The sequence below is a fragment of the Bubalus kerabau genome, chromosome 3 (genome assembly GCF_029407905.1).
Source record: "Bubalus kerabau isolate K-KA32 ecotype Philippines breed swamp buffalo chromosome 3, PCC_UOA_SB_1v2, whole genome shotgun sequence".
Classification (NCBI taxonomy): domain Eukaryota; kingdom Metazoa; phylum Chordata; class Mammalia; order Artiodactyla; family Bovidae; genus Bubalus; species Bubalus kerabau.
In genome coordinates this window covers 125,732,630-125,751,155 of record NC_073626.1, presented here as the reverse complement: position 1 = coordinate 125,751,155, position 18,526 = coordinate 125,732,630, and the positions used below count along the sequence as shown (strand labels likewise).

Sequence of the window (18,526 nt, the reverse complement as noted above, 5' to 3'; positions counted from 1 at the left end):
CATTCACTGGAACTCTACCTATGGGACAGGTGTCTCAGAGTAAGATGATCCAAGCAGAAGAAGTATATTCACAGTTAAGAGCCAAAGCCAGCAACATGGGAGAGAGAGTGTGGCAAAAAGTGAAGTATGAAGAAAACTGCCTCTTTGGGGAAGTGATGGTGGGTTCTATAAGGGCCTCTGAGAGAACACTGAAGTGCAGCACACAAAAGCATGGTTATGTTCATGCCACAACACCTGGCTGGATTACAACAGCATCACCCACATTAGACCCTGCTCCTTTTCTCTTTCTTCTTCCTCAACTCTGAAAGCACGTGCCACTAAGAATAAGTGGGAGAATGTGAAGACTAAAAGAACAAACCACCACTACCCTATGTATGGGCAAAGGAGAAATCTTTAAATTAGGTTTAAGATTAGAACTGAACTTTCTATAGCTTAAAGTATACATCAGTTATTGAAAATAAGATAGTCTTTGTATGTACAAATGATGGGCTAGAAAGGGAAGAGAGGAGTTGACTTTGGAAAAATAGGTAAACACAGTAATTAAAATCACACAAATAAAGCAGAGGATTCAGTCCTTTCCAGACACAACAGTGATAAACTCCTAGTAATGAACTGGTGCTGGAGCCAGGAGGAACTCAGGGAGCTGAGAGGGGAAACAAGCACTGGGGTCAAACCCCAACTCCTTGGAGGAAACAAAACCTGCGACAGCTCCTGTGAGGCAGAGAACAAGAATCAGACTCACCCGAAGAGTCAGCGGACTGGATCTTCTGGACAGGAAGAGAGGTGAACAAGCTCTAGTTCAGTTTCAAATGAACAGAAAGTACCTACCTGCGACAAAGGGAAGAATTAGAAGTATCTGTGCAAATGACAATCAAACCTCTGTATGCTCACTCGGGACTGAAGGCAATTTCCCGGAAAGATCCTACTGTAAGACTTCTTCGGAGCTGAGGATATAAAATGTCAGGCTGGACAATTTCAGAAGTGCCTTAGAGGAGAGGATAAGCATGGGAAGAAGGGAAAGAAGGGGGAAAAAAACACAACACTGAAAGAATACAAGGCAAGTCTATGAGCTCACAGACAAACGCCTCCAAAGCAAGTTAAGAAATACGATACTGAGACAGACAGAGGGAACGGAGAAGTAAGAGCAGTTAGAGCTGAGGAAGCTGAAAGGATAACACGATCTAAAAGAGCATTTAAAGTAAGCATATTAAATGTGCTGAAAGCCAGAAAGCAAGGAAAGAATCAATAAAACAAGGAAGGAGCTTATAAAACTTTAACAGTAGATTCTGAGAAATGAGAAATTAAATGAGTCATTCGACATTCAATAGACAGGACACAGTAGACTAAACAGAGTTAACTTATTGAATTAAAAGATAAAAATTAAGAAAACCACCAAGAAGGCACTAGATAAAAAGACATGGTAAACACGAGGCAGGAAATAAACGAACATAGACTGAAAGTTGAAATATACATTTAATGCACATTTCAGAAGGGAAAAGAGATAACAAAAGAGGGGCAGTAGTAGAGGAGATATGACTGTGAACTTTGCAAAAGACATTCATGGAGATTACGCGCTGCACGCTGAACATGCAAAATTTACTCCTGCTTTCTCATAAAACCACTCGAAAATGACAGTATAAGGTCATAAAATCACATTCACTCATAACAAACAAACAAAAAAAGGCGCAGGAGGGGAGAGAAAACAGTTTGAAGGTAGTGGAGCAGATGGACAAGTGTTCATTGATTAGAAAGACTGAAGAAAGGCAAACCCTCTCTAAGAGTAGGGAAAGCCTAGAAAAAAGCCAAATCACTCCACAGAACTCAATAAAAGTTACAAATATTTTCTATCATACCTCAGGATGTTTTTCACTTTCCTGATGACATCCTTTGAGACACAAAAGTTTTCATGTTTGATGAATTTCAATTTATCTATTTTTTGTTTTGTCACATGTGCTTTTGGTATCACACCTAAAACACCATTGCTGAGTCCATGGTCACAAAGATTTGGTCCTATGTTTTCCTCTAGGATTTTCATAGTTCTAGCTATTAACTTTAGGCTTATGATCCATTTGGAGTTCACTGTCTATATGATGTAAGGTAGGGGTCCAATTTCATTCCTTTGTATGTGGATATCCAGTTATCCTAGCACCATAATGAATTTTTAAAAAACTAGTGCTGATATAACTGCAAAGTCATCTGGAAATGGATAAAACAAACTCATTATTCACACCTAGTAACAAGGCAGTTCTAAGTGGATCTGAGATTCAAATATATATTTTAAGAAAATGAAAGCATAGAGGTGCTAGAAACAAAAATGGCTGAATTCTTCCAAAATGTGGCAGGGGGAAAAACTTTCCTATTAAAATCCAGAAACTACTGAAGAAAGAGAGACAGATTTGCTTACATAAAAATTTAAAACTTATTAAAACAAAATAAAAAGACAAATGACAAATTGAAAATGTACTTGCAATTAGTATTACATGAGTTAGTTACAGATATCATGTATGTGTGTGTGCGAGCGCGCATATCCAACTCTTTGCAACCCCATGGACTGCAGCCTGCCATGCTCCTCTGGCCACGAAATTTTCCAGGTTACCATTGTCCACATAAAGTTAATATCCTTAATATTCATCAAAAACTTGTTAAAAATAGAAAAGAAAAAGGGACACTACAGGTAAAAAGTCAATTCACAAAAAAATATGCAAGACTAGTAAACATATAAAAATATGCTCATAAAAAGAGAAATCTAAATTAAAACTACACTGACCATATCCATCATTAATCCTGATTATAGTGTTGGTGTCACAGGTGTTTAAGTAACAAAACTTATCAAACACTTTCAGTTCAGTTCAGTTGCCCAGTCGTGTCTGACTCTTTGCGACCCCATAGACTGCAGCATGCCAGGCCTCCCTGTCCATCACCAACTCCTGGAGTTTACCCAAACTCATGTCCATTGAGTCAGTGATCTCATCCTTTACATAAATGTATTTTACTATATGTCAGAGTACATCAGTAAAGCTGTAAGAAAAAATATATATACTTCATCTGCAATGAAGGGGAATATGGCATCATCTAGAAAAATGAAAATGTGTTTACCAAGAAAGAATGCCATAATTGGAGAAAGGAAAAAAAGGAATTAATGCAAGTGAATTTTAAGCATCATACTTGGAACTATTTACTCTTAGCCTGGGGAGGAAGAACTGTGAAGAAATACTGAACTGTACTTAGTAGGCTTGCTGTTAATGGTGATATGAATATAGCAACTCTGAAACTATGTAGCATCTACAACATGACTGGGGGAACACAGAGGTATCCATGGTAAGTCAGGTTTTTCACCAGAAGAGAAGGGAGATGGAAATGAGAAACTTGGGTGGCAGAGAAGAACCCAAGGTACTAGACTGGGGTTAAGAGTATCTGAATGTATTTGTGATTTCAACATTTTGTTGTTTGTTGTTTAGTTGCTAAGTTGTATCTGACTCTTTGCAACTCCACAGACTGTAGCTTCCCAGGCAAAAATACTGGAGTTGGTTGCCCTTTCCTTCTCCAGAGGATCTTCCCGACCCAGGTGTTGAACCCACATCTCTTGCATTGGCAAGCAGATTCTTTACCACTGAGCCACCTAGGAAGCCCTACATATTAGTTTTTTAACTGTCCACTGGTTAGTGACATTTATAGCAGCAACAAACATAAGCAGTACCCAGATCTTGGCTCCTAAACACCATTTTAACTTAAAGCAATCGGGGCTCCTAAATAAATGGCTGATTTCAGGGCTAAGGCAAGGAGAGTGTAAGATGAATATGGAAATTCTTATGCTGAAAAATAAGAAAGTGGTTAAAAAGTGAGAGGACATGTTAAGAGGTACAGGATGCAGTGTATAGGGTCTCAATGGCCAAATGTGGGACGGTTCTTTGGACTTCCCTGGTAGCTCAGTTGGTAAAGAATCTGCCTGCAATGCAGGAGACCCTGGTTCAATTTCTGAGTCGGGAAGATCCCCTAAAGAAATGATAAGCTACTCACCCCAGTATTCACAGGCTTCCCTGGTGACTCGGCTGGTAAAGAATCTGCCTGCAATGCTGGAGACCTGGGTTCAATCCCTGGGTTGGGAAGATCCCTGGGACAGTTCTGACTCTCAAAAGGAGTAACAGTAAGTGGAATATAGACACTAGGTGGCGCTAGTGGTAAACAACTCACCTGCCAAGGCAGGAGACATAAGAGACATGTCAGTCCCTGGGTGGGGAAGAGCCCCTGGAAGAGGGCATGGCAAGCCACTCCAGTATTTTTGCCTGGAAAATCCATGCACAGAGGAGCCTGGCGGGCTACGGTCACAGGGTCACAAAGAGTCAGACATGACTGAAGCCACTTAGCATGCATTTATAAAATGGATAACTAATGAGAACCTACTATATAGCTCAAGGAACTCTACTGAATGGTCTCTGGTGACCTATATGGAAATCCAAAAAAGAGGGAATATACATATACACATAGCCGATTTACTCTGCTGTACAGCAGAAACACAACATTGTAAAGCAACTCTGCTTAGTCACTTCAGTTGTGTCCGACTCTGTGCGACCCCATAGGCGGCAGCCCACCAGGCTCCCCCATCTCTGGGATTCTCCAGGCAAGAACACTCAAGTGGGCTGCCATTTCCTTCTCCAATGCATGAAAGTGAAAAGTGAAAGTGAAGTCGCAGAGTCGTGTCCAACTCTTAGTGACCCCATGGACTGCAGCCTACCAGGCTCCTCCGTCCGTGGGATTTTCCAGGCAAGAGTACTGGAGTGGGGTGCCATTGCCTTCTACTCCAATAAAAATTAATTTAAAAAAGAAATAACAATGTTCGTGGATAACTGAATTAAAACCAAATAATAGTATCCTTGAATCCATGTGTAAGTAGAGAGATAAAAGTTCTTCCTGTAGAGTACCAACTAACTGGTTTAGAATGATGGTTAGCAGGTCGCCATTTCTAACAACTGTAATAACTCATTTTCACCATTAGGTGCAAGTTTGTTGGGAAAGAGAATATTTACACAAAGTATCTGACATTTTTTCAATTACAAAGGAAAATAACCTTACACAAGGTATTTAATAACTTTTAAATTATCAAAAAAAAAAAAGACCTTCCTTAGTGCAAAGACATACTTTAACTAAGTAAAGTAACGCTATTAGTAACGGACAGAGTGATGTCAAGTACCCTGTGACATGATGCACTACAGGCATGGTGTCTGAGAGAAAGACATATACAGACACATCAAAATTTTCTTGCCAAAAATGCCTAACTTGAATAGTGAGTAAACAATCAGTTAAGTCCAAATTAGGGACATTATATGAGACAATAACTTTGTACTACTTAGGAATGCTAATGTTACAAAAGATAAACAGAGGCCAAGGAACTGCTGCAGATTAAAATGCGCAAGAATCAAAACAACACTGATGTAGAATCCTGAGTTGGACCACAGAAGTTGCTCTGAAAGACAGTGTGAGGACACCGAGGAACCCTGAATGGGGACCGTGTGTATTAGCTAACAACAGGGTGTTACACTCGATTCCCTGGATGCACGTGGTAAGCGCTTTGTACACAGACCACAGAAAATAATGTTATCTCTCTAAAAAAAATATACCTGCTGAAGAATTTGGGTGGGAAGGCTAAAAATCTACAGAAATTAACTCTTGGCTGGTCAGGAAAAAAATCTAGCCTTGCCTTAGATTTCCCTACAACAAAGTCATCTTCTAAGAGTGTATCATAAAAATAAGAAAAAAGAAAAATAAAAAGAGCATATAAGAACACATCCCTCCCGTACTCAAAATCCACCACAGGCTCCCCAGTGCACATGGAATAAAATCCAAATTCAGTCCAGTTGCTCAGTCGTGTTCAACTCTTTGTTGGACTGCAGCACGCCAGGCTTCCCTCAGTTCAGTTCAGTCACTCAGTCATGTCCGACTCTCTGCGACCCCATGAATCGCAGCACGCCAGGCCTCCCTGTCCATCACCAACTCCTGGAGTTCACTCAGACTCACATCCATTAAGTCAGTGATGCCATCCAGTCATCTCATTCTCTGTCGTCCCCTTCTCCTCCTGCCCCCAGAGTCTTTTCCAATGAGTCAACTCTTCCCATGAGGTGGCCAAAGTATGGATGCGAGAGTTAGACTGTGAAGAAAGCTGAGCGCTGAAGAACTGATGCTTTTGAACTGTGGTGTTGGAAAAGACACTTGAGAGTCCCTTGGACTGCAAGGAGATCCAACCAGTCCATTCTGAGGGAGATCAGCCCTGGGATTTCTTTGGAAGGAATGATGCTAAAGCTGAAACTCCAGTACTTTGGCCACCTCATGCAAAGAGTTGACTCACTGGAAAAGACTCCATCACCAACTCCCTGAGTTTACTCAAACTCATGTCCATTGATCGATTATTATCCCTGATAAATAAGGCCCCACCTGCCTGGTCCCCTGCCTAGCACCCTCAGAACCTTTATCACACCAGCGTCTTCCTCACTTATGCTCCATCCACTTTCCTTTCTACCCTCAAAAGGCAACTCAAAGGCCCCTGTGCCAGGAATAATCCTGCCCAAGTTATTCCTCCTCTTCTGGATGGCTGACCCTTACACATGTCAACTGAAGGATCTCCTCGAACGCCTGCCTGCCCCTCCCCCTACAGTCATTCACACTGACATTATCTTATTTTCCTCACAACATTTACTACTACTGAAACCCCAGCACCTTCATCTGTTTGTATAACTACTATCAGTCTCCTTCACTAGAATCTAAGTGTCGTGAGTAGGAATTGATGTCTTTCTTGCTCACTACTGTTTTCTAAAATACAGGCCAGTGACTGTATACAGCAGGTACTCAACAACCAGTCACTGAATAACTGAGTTATTAACTTCTATGTGTACCAAGACACAAACTATAGTTTAATGATAATGAAAATCCTCATGAAATCTCAAATGTTCATTTAGGAGCCATTCAGAACAGAACAGTCCAAAATAAAATAGTGTAACTTTAAATGGTTAGCACTAAGGAGGAAAAAGGAAAGAAAAAACAAGGTCTGTCAACGTTCTATAAACACACCATCACCAGGTCAGGAGACATACAAAAACAACACTCCACACATCCCCTCTGACTTCCAATCTATTTCATTTCAAGGTAAAAGAGGGGTTAAGGGGGACAGAATGTGTAAAGAAGGGGAGATGGATTAAAAGCAGCACACCCATTGTGAGTGACATCAGCAACGTTTTCAATCTTTTCCAAACTTTGTCTCAAAACAAAGCCAAAAAGGTAATAGAATTCATTCCCCGCCCCCTATCTTCCACTAAAACTGTGGTTGATACACCTGAGTCACAGAGATTCTGAGCAAACAATCTTTCCTCACTCACCACCACACCCCTGCCTTTGAGTACAGGCTGTGATTTATCTCAAGGCTGCTTGTGTGGGTTACTGAGATTTTAATGGGTAACTTCAGATAAAACACCTCTCCTGACTGAAGCCTGTCTGCAAAAACCATGTGAGGATTTATCTCATTTTTGGAAAACTTGTTACAGGGCTTAGCCCTAACCACCCAAACAGGCTCACTGCAGTCTCTCTTCTCAAGGGAAATACACATGTCATTCAAACAGAATATTCTTACTGCCCTTCACCCAGAAAGATGAATTTAACTGTCCCACTGCAACTTACAAATAGGATTACCATCTACAAATAGGCAAGTTTCAACAGAGATTTTTTTTTTAAATGCAATTATATAAAAGTGAGTAATTCATCCCTGAGCATCCCATCCTCTGTAGATGTCAAGTACAAAACTTACTTTTTATTCTAAAACAGAGAAACAACTAATTGTCCTGGTAAAGAGTTGTTCATACATTGAAGACTTATTTAATGTAAATGTCACTGTGCATTATCTTCACTCTATACATTCTGTCTCACGTAGATAGGGACAAACATAGACAATGCACCAGAACATTCAAGCAAATGTTAGTTCTTTGAAAAAACTTAATACTCAGATTTGCCTCCAGGGAAATTAAAAAAAAAAACCCACAAACAAAAAAGGAGACAAAATTTCAGAAGCTATAGGTAAGTAAGATTATTATAGCCAATTTTTTAAATGGGCAAGGATGTGAATAGACACATCTTCAAAGAAATATGCAAATGGCCAGTATGTTTATAAAAATTCCAACATCATTAGCCTCCTGAAAATGCAAATCAAAGTCACAAGGAGATACAACACCCTCACAACAACTGGGATGGCTGTAATGAAAATGTCATGTAAACTGGTACACTTGCTTTGGAAAACAATTTGGCAGTTCAAAACATTAAACACAGTTACCATATGACTGGGCAATTTCACTCCTATGTATGTGCATGCCTGAAAGGAATGCACATACATGTTTATTAAAAAAAAGAATAAAAACCTGTACATTAAAGTTCCCGGCTGCCAAAAAGTAGAAACCCAATGTCCACCAACTGATGGACAAAATGCTGTATATTATACAAGGGAATTTACTGAGCCATTGAAAGGAATCAAATACCGATACAGGCTACCACATGGATGAGTCTTAGAAACACCGTGCTAAGTGAAAGAAGCCAGACACAAGAGGTCACATATTGTATGAGTCTATTTATAGGAAATGCCCGGAATGAGCAAATCCAGAAACAGGAGTAGATTAGTGCTTGCAGGCCTCGGGGAGAGGAGAGTGGGCAGTAACTGCTAACAGGTGAGGGTTTCCTTGGAAGATGATGAAAACGTTCTGGAATCTGAGAAGTGGTGATGGCTGTAACACTTCTGTGAATACACTTAAGTCTGTAAAGACAAGTGAGATGTTACACTTTCACTCTGCGGCTTCTGGCAACATTGCTGCACACATCCATTCTTCAACATACACAAAGGAATATACAAGGGCATTATCACATCTGTCCACCTCCTTCCTTTTCATGGACACTTACCTGAATACACTGAAGCAATCTGTCTTGTTCCCCATGTCATTTTAATCCGTACTTACTTATTCAAAGTAGTACACGCTAGCTAAGAAAACCAATGTCTCCTTCACACCACTCTCTGAAAATTCACTCTTTATCCAGGTGCATTTTCTGTGCACCTTACAAATAGACACATGGGTTGGTGGCTTTTACAGAAGTGGGGACATACCTCAAGGAGTCACTTCACTCGAGTTTGTTAACTCAACAATGTAGCACTGACACACTCCAATAAGCAGCTCCTGTCGATTTTCCTCATTTCTTAACAATTACAGTATGGATACAGCATGACTTAATTATCCCAATCTCCCACCAACTGACATTCACTCTTCACAATGCCTCCAGAGCGCACTTTCTAAAGAAATACAGGCCTCACAGTTTTTCACTGCGATGGAGCAAGTCAGCATAGCAAACAGCAGTCTGGGCCCTGAGACTAAGCTGAGTCTGAAGCTCAGCCATACCCTCTACTAGCAACATGGCTTTGGAGAAGTTACACACCCTCGTTGTGCCTGATTTCTTCACTAGCCTAAACGTCTTACAGATTTGTATTAGAATTCAGTGACTGGCTGGGTTAAATGATAACTGCCGTTAACTCCAGAACGAGGCCAGGCACAGAAGCACTCAAATGTCAGTTTGTCATTATTGCTAAACATCCTCATGAAATCTGTACTAACTACTCAAATCCCATTCATCACTCCTCGACTGTAACTTGCCCTGAAAGAAAGTGAAAGTTGCTTAGTCATGTCCAACACTTTGCAACCCATGGATTGTAGCCTGCCAGGCTTCTCTGTCCATGGACTTCTCCAGGCAAGAATACTGGAGTGGGTAGCCATTCTCCTCTCCAGGGGATCTTCTCCAACTCAGGGATAGAAACCAGGTCTCCCACATTGCAGGCCGATTCTTTACTATCTCAGCCACCAGGGAAGCCCATAACTTGCCTATGCTACCTTGAAATTTTCTTTTGCTACAGTCCTCTGGTCCCCAAGTGTTCCTGCTTCTGTGTGTCCCTCAAAATCTGATGTAAATGTTAGGAAGCCTTCTTTAGCTTCCAACTTATCTACCTTCTATGACCTCACTTACTTAATGACTTTGTACTTGTATGTTATTTGTAAATCTGCTCTTCTCCATAACTAGAGTGTAAACATCTTGAAGCCAGGGACATCATTTTGACTATCCCTTCATCATCAAGTGTGACAAACCATCAACTACCGTTTACGGAGTGCTGAGCCCAGGACTGCTCCAGGCATGGGGGAGTACACAAAACACATTCCCTTGACAAAGCTGACATTCTATTAAAGGATGTAAAGATGACAAAAAAGAAAACATACCCAAAAAAGAAAGAAAGAAAACATATATGTAAGATGAAACAAAGAGAAAAAAATGAGCAAGATAACAGGGACACAAAATGCCAAGAAGGTTGGGGGCCCATTATTATTTTAGAGTTCAGCAATGTTCTCTGGTAAGAAGCCTGAAGGTGTCAGAATGAACCACAGGAGATTCAAGGAAGGAATATCCAGGCAGAGATAAAGTGCAGAAATCCAGAGATGGAACACGCAGAGTACGTCTCTGACCAAGTCTTTTGAGGAAGGTGAGCAAAGTCAAGGAGCGGGAAAAATTACTTTTTTGTCAACGTGTAGATTTTGGGTTTTAGTTTGAGATGAGGACCGTGGAAGGTCTGAGCAGAAGCAGAACGTGATATAGTCTAAACTATAATTAATGGGGAGCATGACACAGGCGCCAAGGGCAACGGGAGACGAGGTTAAGACAAATTATATGGAAACAGGGCAGGAGCAGTAAACAGTGACAAGCAAACTCCGGATATAAAGTCAGAACTGGCAGAATTTATTGACTGATGAGAAACAGGAGGAGCCAAGATGATGACAAGGTGCTGAGATCTAAGCCAGCGCTTCTTGTGCCTCAGTGTGAGGAGCATCTCCAGGAGAGCATGTGAAACAGCACTGGGCCTCACTGGGGCCAGTCCATCTGGACACAGGAGGGCAGACCGAGAACAGATGCTCTGACAGAGAGACATTAATCCACCATCAGATTGCAAGATGTACAGGAGATCACTTCTGATGGCTCGTCTTCTCAGTGAACAGGAAGCAAGGTCATGATCTGAGACTGAGTGAGAAACAAGGAGACGGTGGAGGTTTGCAAGAGGAGACATTACTGCCGCCAAGTGGGAAAATCGACAGATTCAGGATTTCAGCAGCATTCAAGGTCTGAAACTTGAGCTCAATAGCCAACATTTAAAGTGAGACCATTTAATGATATGGCATTTCACATTTCCCATCCAAATGCACGGAGGACAGAAATGGATTTACCCAGGATTATTTGGAGAAGGAAATGGCAACCCACTCCAGTGTTCTTGCCTGGAGAATCCCAGGGACAGGGGAGCCTGGTGGGCTGCCGTCTATGGGGTCGCACAGAGTCGGACACGACTCAAGTGATGCAGCAGCAGCAGCAGCAGCCCCAGAATTTAGCTAGACATGTACAATTGGTGGGGGGGAGGAAGAGGCTTCCCTGGTGGCTCAGTGGTAAAGAATCCACCTGCCAATGCAGGAGTCGTGGGTTTGATCCCTGCGTTGGGAAGATACCCTGGAGAAGGGCATGGCAACCCACTCCAGTATTCTTGCCTGGGAAATCCCAGACAAAGGAGTCTGGCAGGCTACACAGTCCATGGGGTCAAACAAGAGTTGGGCACAACTAAGCAACTAAACAGCACAAGTACATTAGGGGAAGGATCATGGAAAGTGACTGTGTGTGTGAGGAAGAGAAAGGAGGTGGTGTTCTGGTAGATATTCAGCAAATGCTGAGGTGAATCAGAAAAGACAATGATACGAGATTCCCAAAATCTTTCACTTAAAACCTTGCAGTCCTAGCCCCAGGTTTCTTCACCAAATCCAAACTCCTTCAACTGCCAGTCCATGTCTTTCCAACCCATTCAAGCACTGGTTGGTGCTACTGCTCCAACCTAACGGGCGTTTCAGCCACAGAATCAATCTGCAAACCCTCTGGTACCAAGGCTTCCCAGGACTCTGCTAGAAGAAGTTGGTCCCCAACCAGAAAGAATTAACAAAGTTGTTAAAAATGGGTCTTATCTCTAAACTAGCGGAAGTGAAGTGAGTCGCTCAGTGGTGTCCGACTTTGCGACCCCATGGAACTGTATACATGAACTGTATCAGTTCAGTCACTCAGTCATGTCCGACTCTTTGTGACCCCATGAACCACAGCATGCCAGGCCTCCCTGTCCATCACCAACTCCCAGAGTCCATCCAAAGCCATGTCCATTGAGTCTGTGATGCCATCCAACCATCTCATCCTCTGTCGTCCCCTTCTCCTCCTGCTCTCAATCTTTCCCAGCATCAGGGTCTTTTCAAATGAGTCAGCTCTTCGCATCAGGTGCCCAAAGTATTGGAGTTTCAGCTTCAACATCAGTCCTACCAATGTACACCCAGGGCTGATCTCTAGGATGGACTGGTTGGATCTCCCTGCAGTCCAAGGGACTCTCAAGAGTCTTCTCCAACACCACAGTTCAAAAGCATTAATTCTTTGGTGCTCAGCTTTCTTTATAGTCCAACTCTCACACCCATACATGACCACAGGAAAAACCATAGCCTTGAGTAGACGGACCTTTGTTGGCAAAGTAATGTCTCTGCTTTTGAATATTCTGTCTAGGTTGGTCATAACTTTCCTTCCAAGGAGTAAGCGTCTTTTAATTTCATGGCTGCAGTCACCATCTGCAGTGATTTTGGAGCCCAAAAAAATTAAGTCAGCCACTGTTTCCACTCTTTCCCCATCTATTTCCCATGAAGTGATGGGACCGGATGCCATGATCTTCGTTTTCTGAGTGTTGAGCTTTAAGCCAAGTTTATCACTCTCTTCTTTCACTTTCATCAAGAGGCTCTTTAGTTCCTCTTCACCTTCTGCCATAATAAGGGTGGTGTCACCTGCATATCTGAGGTTCTTGATATTTCTCCCGACAATCTTGATTCCAGCTTGTGCTTCCTCCAGCCCAGCGTTTCTCATGATGTACTGTGCATATAAGTTAAATAAGCAGGGTGACAATATACAGCCTTGACGTACTCCTTTTTCTATTTGGAACCAGTCTGTTGTTCCATGTCCAGTTCTAACTGTATAGTCCATGGAATTCTCCAGGCCAGAATACTGTAGTGGGTAGCCTTTCCCTTCTCCAGGGGAATCTTCCCAACCCAGGGATCAAACCCAGGTTTCCCATATTGCAGGCAGATTCTTTACTAGCTGAGCCACAAGGGAAGTCCAAACTAGCAAGCCTGCAATTAAATAATCACTGAAGCTAGTGGCTGGGCTTCAACTGTAACTTTGCTGTAGGAAATTCTTCTGTGTAATAATATAGATTCTGATGGTATTTACATGCTGGGTATGTCCACAGTTCTCTGGATGCCCCTCTAACTAGCTCCACAAGAAAAACCAAGGTAGCAGCTGTCTTCCTAAATCATCTCACCTTTCGTTCTTTTCTTTTGTTCCATCCCTAATAATTTAAATAGTTTCCATTATATATTAATAATAATCAGTTGTGTCTGTAGATCAAGCCTTTATTAAGAAATCTGCAACTTCTTACAAATCCTAATCATACTCTGGTATATACCTTATTTGTTTTTAACATATTAAAACTAGTTAAAGACAAACAAACAGGAATTCCTTTGACAACAAGAAATGAGGTCTGTAGCTGCTGAACCTGTTTTCAAGAGGAGGAGGTATAGGTTTGTTACACCACCAAGGGAGGCTCCAGTCACACTCCTTAGAGAATGTTGTTCACTGAGTCAAGTATCTCTTCCCATGCCAATGTAAACAAAATGCCGGCCAGCTGTCAGGAACAAAACAGAAAAAGTTCACTCAAGCACCATCACCCAGAATTAAGGCCATGGCTTGCTGTTAGGAGAACAGAGGCTTATGTAATCTTCTAAAAACAAAAAGTCTGTGACAACAATTTCTTCACGAAAAAAAGGAACACTTATTTTTCCACTTGGGCATAAGTAATAAAATATATCATTAAACTTTTTTTCCTTTCTGCAATCTCTTTTGAAATTTTCTCTTCTCTAATTTCACTCATTATCTGAGGCTCATATGATCCTCCCACCAGCGCAAAGAGCTCAAAGGAGCTAGTGTGTTACAAATTAGCAGGGGTCAAGAATTGAAGAAAGAATTGAAGTCATATAACACATTTTCCACATGCCTGTGCCCTAGTATCTTTACCATCGAGGTAAATGTCAGCTGAGCAAGACAGAATTCTCACAATGATTTCATGTGACTAAAGTAAAAGTTAAATTATATGAAGAGAGCAGGAGAAAGATTTATGTTCTTGAAAAGGAGAAGCTGAGGAAGAACGCCATACCTAAATTCACATGATTCATAACATCTAGAAAAGACCTGACAAATCACATTTTATGCATGAGACAGAGGCGCATGGAGAGAGGGACTTCCCCACCACAGACGTATCTTCACATTCGGTCCCTTACATAAGACCATCTCACATGCAAGCATTCACAGCAATTCTGGAAGCAAGGTATAACTGATAATGTGGTATGATGTATATCAAAATTAAGAAGTATGTGGGGGTAAAGAGATTAAATGTCATTGGCACAAGATGATTTTATTTCTCCAAATTCATATAAGTCCTATACACTATGGATATAAAATAAATTAATGCAATGTGATATTTGCAAACTCAATATTCAAAGCTCAGCACACAAGACATAATGGTCTTTCAAAGCAGTTAATGATGATTTACTAGTGAAGAGTCTGCTCCAACCAAGACAGAGCACTGTGGTTCAAGTGCTGACCACTCCACCATCAGAGCACATGGCCTTAACACAGGACAACCGTCTTCCCACTTCTCAGTTTACGTCTGTGAATATGTACAGAAAGGGGATCAAAGCAGAGGGGATCAAAGTGTCTTCTTATGCCTATAAAGCCAGTCATTTCATAATACTCTTCTTCCTCCTCAAACCCCAAATACTAGAGCCTTCTGCTCCTTACCCTTTCGTCTATTTTCCTGTTTGGCAAGACAGAAAGATGAAACACGGGATATCAAGACACATGAAAAGTATAAACCCAGGTTACTAAACAAAATTATTTTTTAGCAAATCAACAAATATGCAAAAATCTAGTACGTAAGAGAAACTCCCATAATTAAGGCTCAGCTAATGGTTTTATCCCATGAAAAATAAGCTGCCCCCCTGTCCTCCATTCAGGAGAAACATAAGCTGTATAACCCTGACATGTTTACAAGGCACCTTCTACATCCTGAGCAATTTTAACAATAAAGAATGATACAAATGTCATGAATACCAATAGCTTCCAAGTCAACACTTTAAATAAAAGAGCCCCCACTTAAAAATGATCTAAATTATACTGATATTACAATATTTGTACACAGGCGGCTTTTTAAAATAGAGACATATATATAATAGGATAAAGTTTTTCTCTGTAAAATTACAGACACATATATAATATGATAAAGTTTGTTTTTCTCTGTAATATACAGACATATATAATAGGATAAAGTTTGTTTTTCTCTGTAAATTCATCTAAAAGTGTATGTGTGATTACCCTATCAAGATCAGAAATGTCAGATTATACTCAGAGATAGGTCAATGCCTCAGAAGTGCTTTTACCATCGAAAGAAATAATGATCTTAAGAAGCACATGTATTTTCATGCATCAAAGTGTAAAGGTCACTTTGCTATCTTTGCTGTTTCTATAAAAATGCAGCTGACACAAAACCAACTTAATTCAAGATGTTAAAATCAGTTAAACAAAATTAGCCAAAGCCCTGAAGTTGAATCACATGATCTTGGTGTTCTGGGCTGATGGATCCCTCTGATCAAAATGAGAGTAAACAGCCAAGTAAGGTGCGTCTGGAGTGCATTAGGTCCCCAATCAACGACGTAGGATCACTGACCTTTTAGACAGAATAAAATGCAGAGTATAAAAAGGTTGGTGACAATTTATTTAATTTAGGTTAAGCTGCTAATGAACTGTTCATACCTTGGAAACAATTTATATATCCATCTTGAAAATACCAGCAAGAAATATTCCCAACATTTGCACTCTGAGATCCTGGAGCACAGGAACTTGTATGAAGTAGAAAGGTTTGACTCTATGACCGTTCAGCCTTAGCCCTTCACTCTCCTACCCTTTGCTACCTTCTTGCCCTGTCACCCCTCCAACCCAGTCTCTATCAGCAGGAATTTACAATTATGATCCTCCCACTGCTGCAAAGAGCTATTTTATAACAATGTTTTCAAACAAAGGAAAACCATGTGATTCTTCCATTTTTTAAATGTAACAGTGTTAACTTAAATTCTAAGTACAGAAGTGACCACTTTTACTATAAACAGAAGAGCTTATTCTTCAATCACAATCCTTCTGTACTTCCCAAAGTTAGGATTCTGGGTAAGATGAATATGAGGCATTATATAAGGAGTTCAGACTTTAAGATTAATTTTAAAGTGAGAGAAGTCAAACCTCAGGACTTCCTAAGAGACCAGAAAGCTGTGTTGATATTATGCCTCTTTCTGGTTTCTATTATAAAAATAGTAAGGTTTTAATCATATTCATACCCATGAAATCTTTTCTTAAATGGAACAAATCAGAGTTTCTGTGTTTAAAATGTTATGATTCAAATTCCCTTAAAAAAAAAAGAATCACCACTGACAATAAGAATCTGAGCTATGTAAAATCTAGCAGAACCATGAGGGGTACACATTAGTGGCCATGTTTAAGCATGCTATGATGACAGCCTTCCAGAGTTTTCAGCTGGCCTATTTAAGAAATGTATCTGCTCATATGTAGATACATTAAAGAATACTTATATATGACTTAATAAATACAGATTGAAACCTGCCTATAAATTAAATTCCCGAAATATTACTTACTTCTGATTATTTATGTCTTATACTGACAAGCTGTATTATATTTGCAACCAAGAACCCACTAATATAAGGCCCTCTGCAACTTTACCTTCATCTAGTAGAGACAGTAAGACTGACCACTGAGGTGAGCAGAATAGTACACAAGTTATGCTATTTTTAATTAAATCTTCATTATCTTGATGTATTATGAATTCTCAGACTATAAAATGACTCTCTCTCTATATATACACAGGTTAAACGTTTAAAAATTTTGTTAAAATTTTTTAAACTCTAAAAAGACAAAAGAAATTCTTCCCTTTATATCATTTCCCATTACATCAGAAATATATTTCTTCCAGTTAATTTGCCTCTATGAGTTAAATCAAAGAGCACAAACAATTACATTCTGAAGTTCATAAAGGACCAAAAATAATAACATATACAAAAAGTGATTAAAAGTGATATGCATTAAGTATTAAAGGTGATATAGTTTTGGCTTCAGAATTTTATTTTAGAGGTTGTGCAAGGCCAGATTATGAACCTGTTTGCAAACCTGAGAAATCTATCAGATGCATGAGATAAAAGAGAAAAGTGAAAAGGCAAAAGTAAATACATGTTCCATTTGTACAACCATTCAGTAGTAATATAACCATTCAGCTCACCATTGATTAATCAATTAATCATGCAAAAGTAACCATTCAGACTCCTCTCTTTACATGAGGCACATTATAGTGATTTCTAGACCTTCTGTTAATTTAAAATACTTGTGTTTATTAAAAAGTAAGTTTTAAATTTAATATTACAGTAATTAAATTATAGAACCTCAGGCACTCAACTGAAATTAAGACTTAGGTCACTTCAGAAGTATTAAAAATAGTGTGTAAGAGTGGCCTATAAAAGTATCACCACAGGCTGATCCACCTGTCCTGGACATGCTCCCTTCTGTGTGTATTTTCAGTGGGACTGATTCTTCTCACTTCCATCTACTGGTACTGCATGGAGGCTGGGGTCGTAATGGGCAGCTTATTCATAAACACAAATCTTCTCCTGAAAAATCTTCTAAGTGATGTGTTAACATGTTAAAATCACAAAAAATCTTTCCAAAATATCCTTTGCAACACAAAAATATTTGTCACTATCACTGATGGCATATAGCTTCTTCAGATCCTTTTCCCTTTCACAGAAGATTTCAATTACAAACAACACTACCCAACGAGTGATTCAGTGTAAAATATCTTCTCCTATATTTTCTTAATGTGATTGATCCTCTATAAACTCTAGAAATATATGCCGTCAACTTGCACAACAAAGTCCTAGTGCCCAAGAGGCTCAACACTCATATGTCAGTCATGGCTGCAGGGCCAGGAAAATGAGCGTTCTGCTGGGCTCCTGCATTCTTCACATTGTGCTCATGGACAAAGGCAGGATAGTTTCTAGGTGCAGGATGGGGTGGGGACAAGGCCCTTGTGTCCCACTGGTTTCCACCACGTTGAGAGCGATCACCGGCAGCCGAGAGCCTGGATGGTTGGGGTGGGAGGGGAGCACAGTTAGTCAACAGGAGAAGATGAAGGTGTCAGAGGTAATAAAGAAGGCCATGTGACCAGCATGCACCACTGCTACGAGCAGTTACCAGCATCTACTCCATGCAATGAGAACATCCAAGAACAACAAATGGG

General features: G+C 40.4%; 1 protein-coding gene across 4 annotated transcripts in view; it reads right to left on the bottom strand.

Moving 5' to 3' along the window:
• EPB41L5 (erythrocyte membrane protein band 4.1 like 5) overlaps positions 1-18,526 on the bottom strand; it is a 163,467-nt gene that overhangs the window by 62,803 nt on the left and 82,138 nt on the right. Inside the window, exon 17 of one of the 4 annotated variants that reach the window (XM_055572913.1) lies at positions 15,930-18,367. The exons of the other annotated variants lie outside the window; for them this stretch is intronic. Coding sequence (XP_055428888.1) covers positions 18,187-18,367 — 181 coding nt within the window. The 3' untranslated portion in view covers positions 15,930-18,186. Of the gene's footprint in view, positions 1-15,929; positions 18,368-18,526 lie in introns of those variants that run through there. 4 annotated transcript variants of the gene reach the window in all.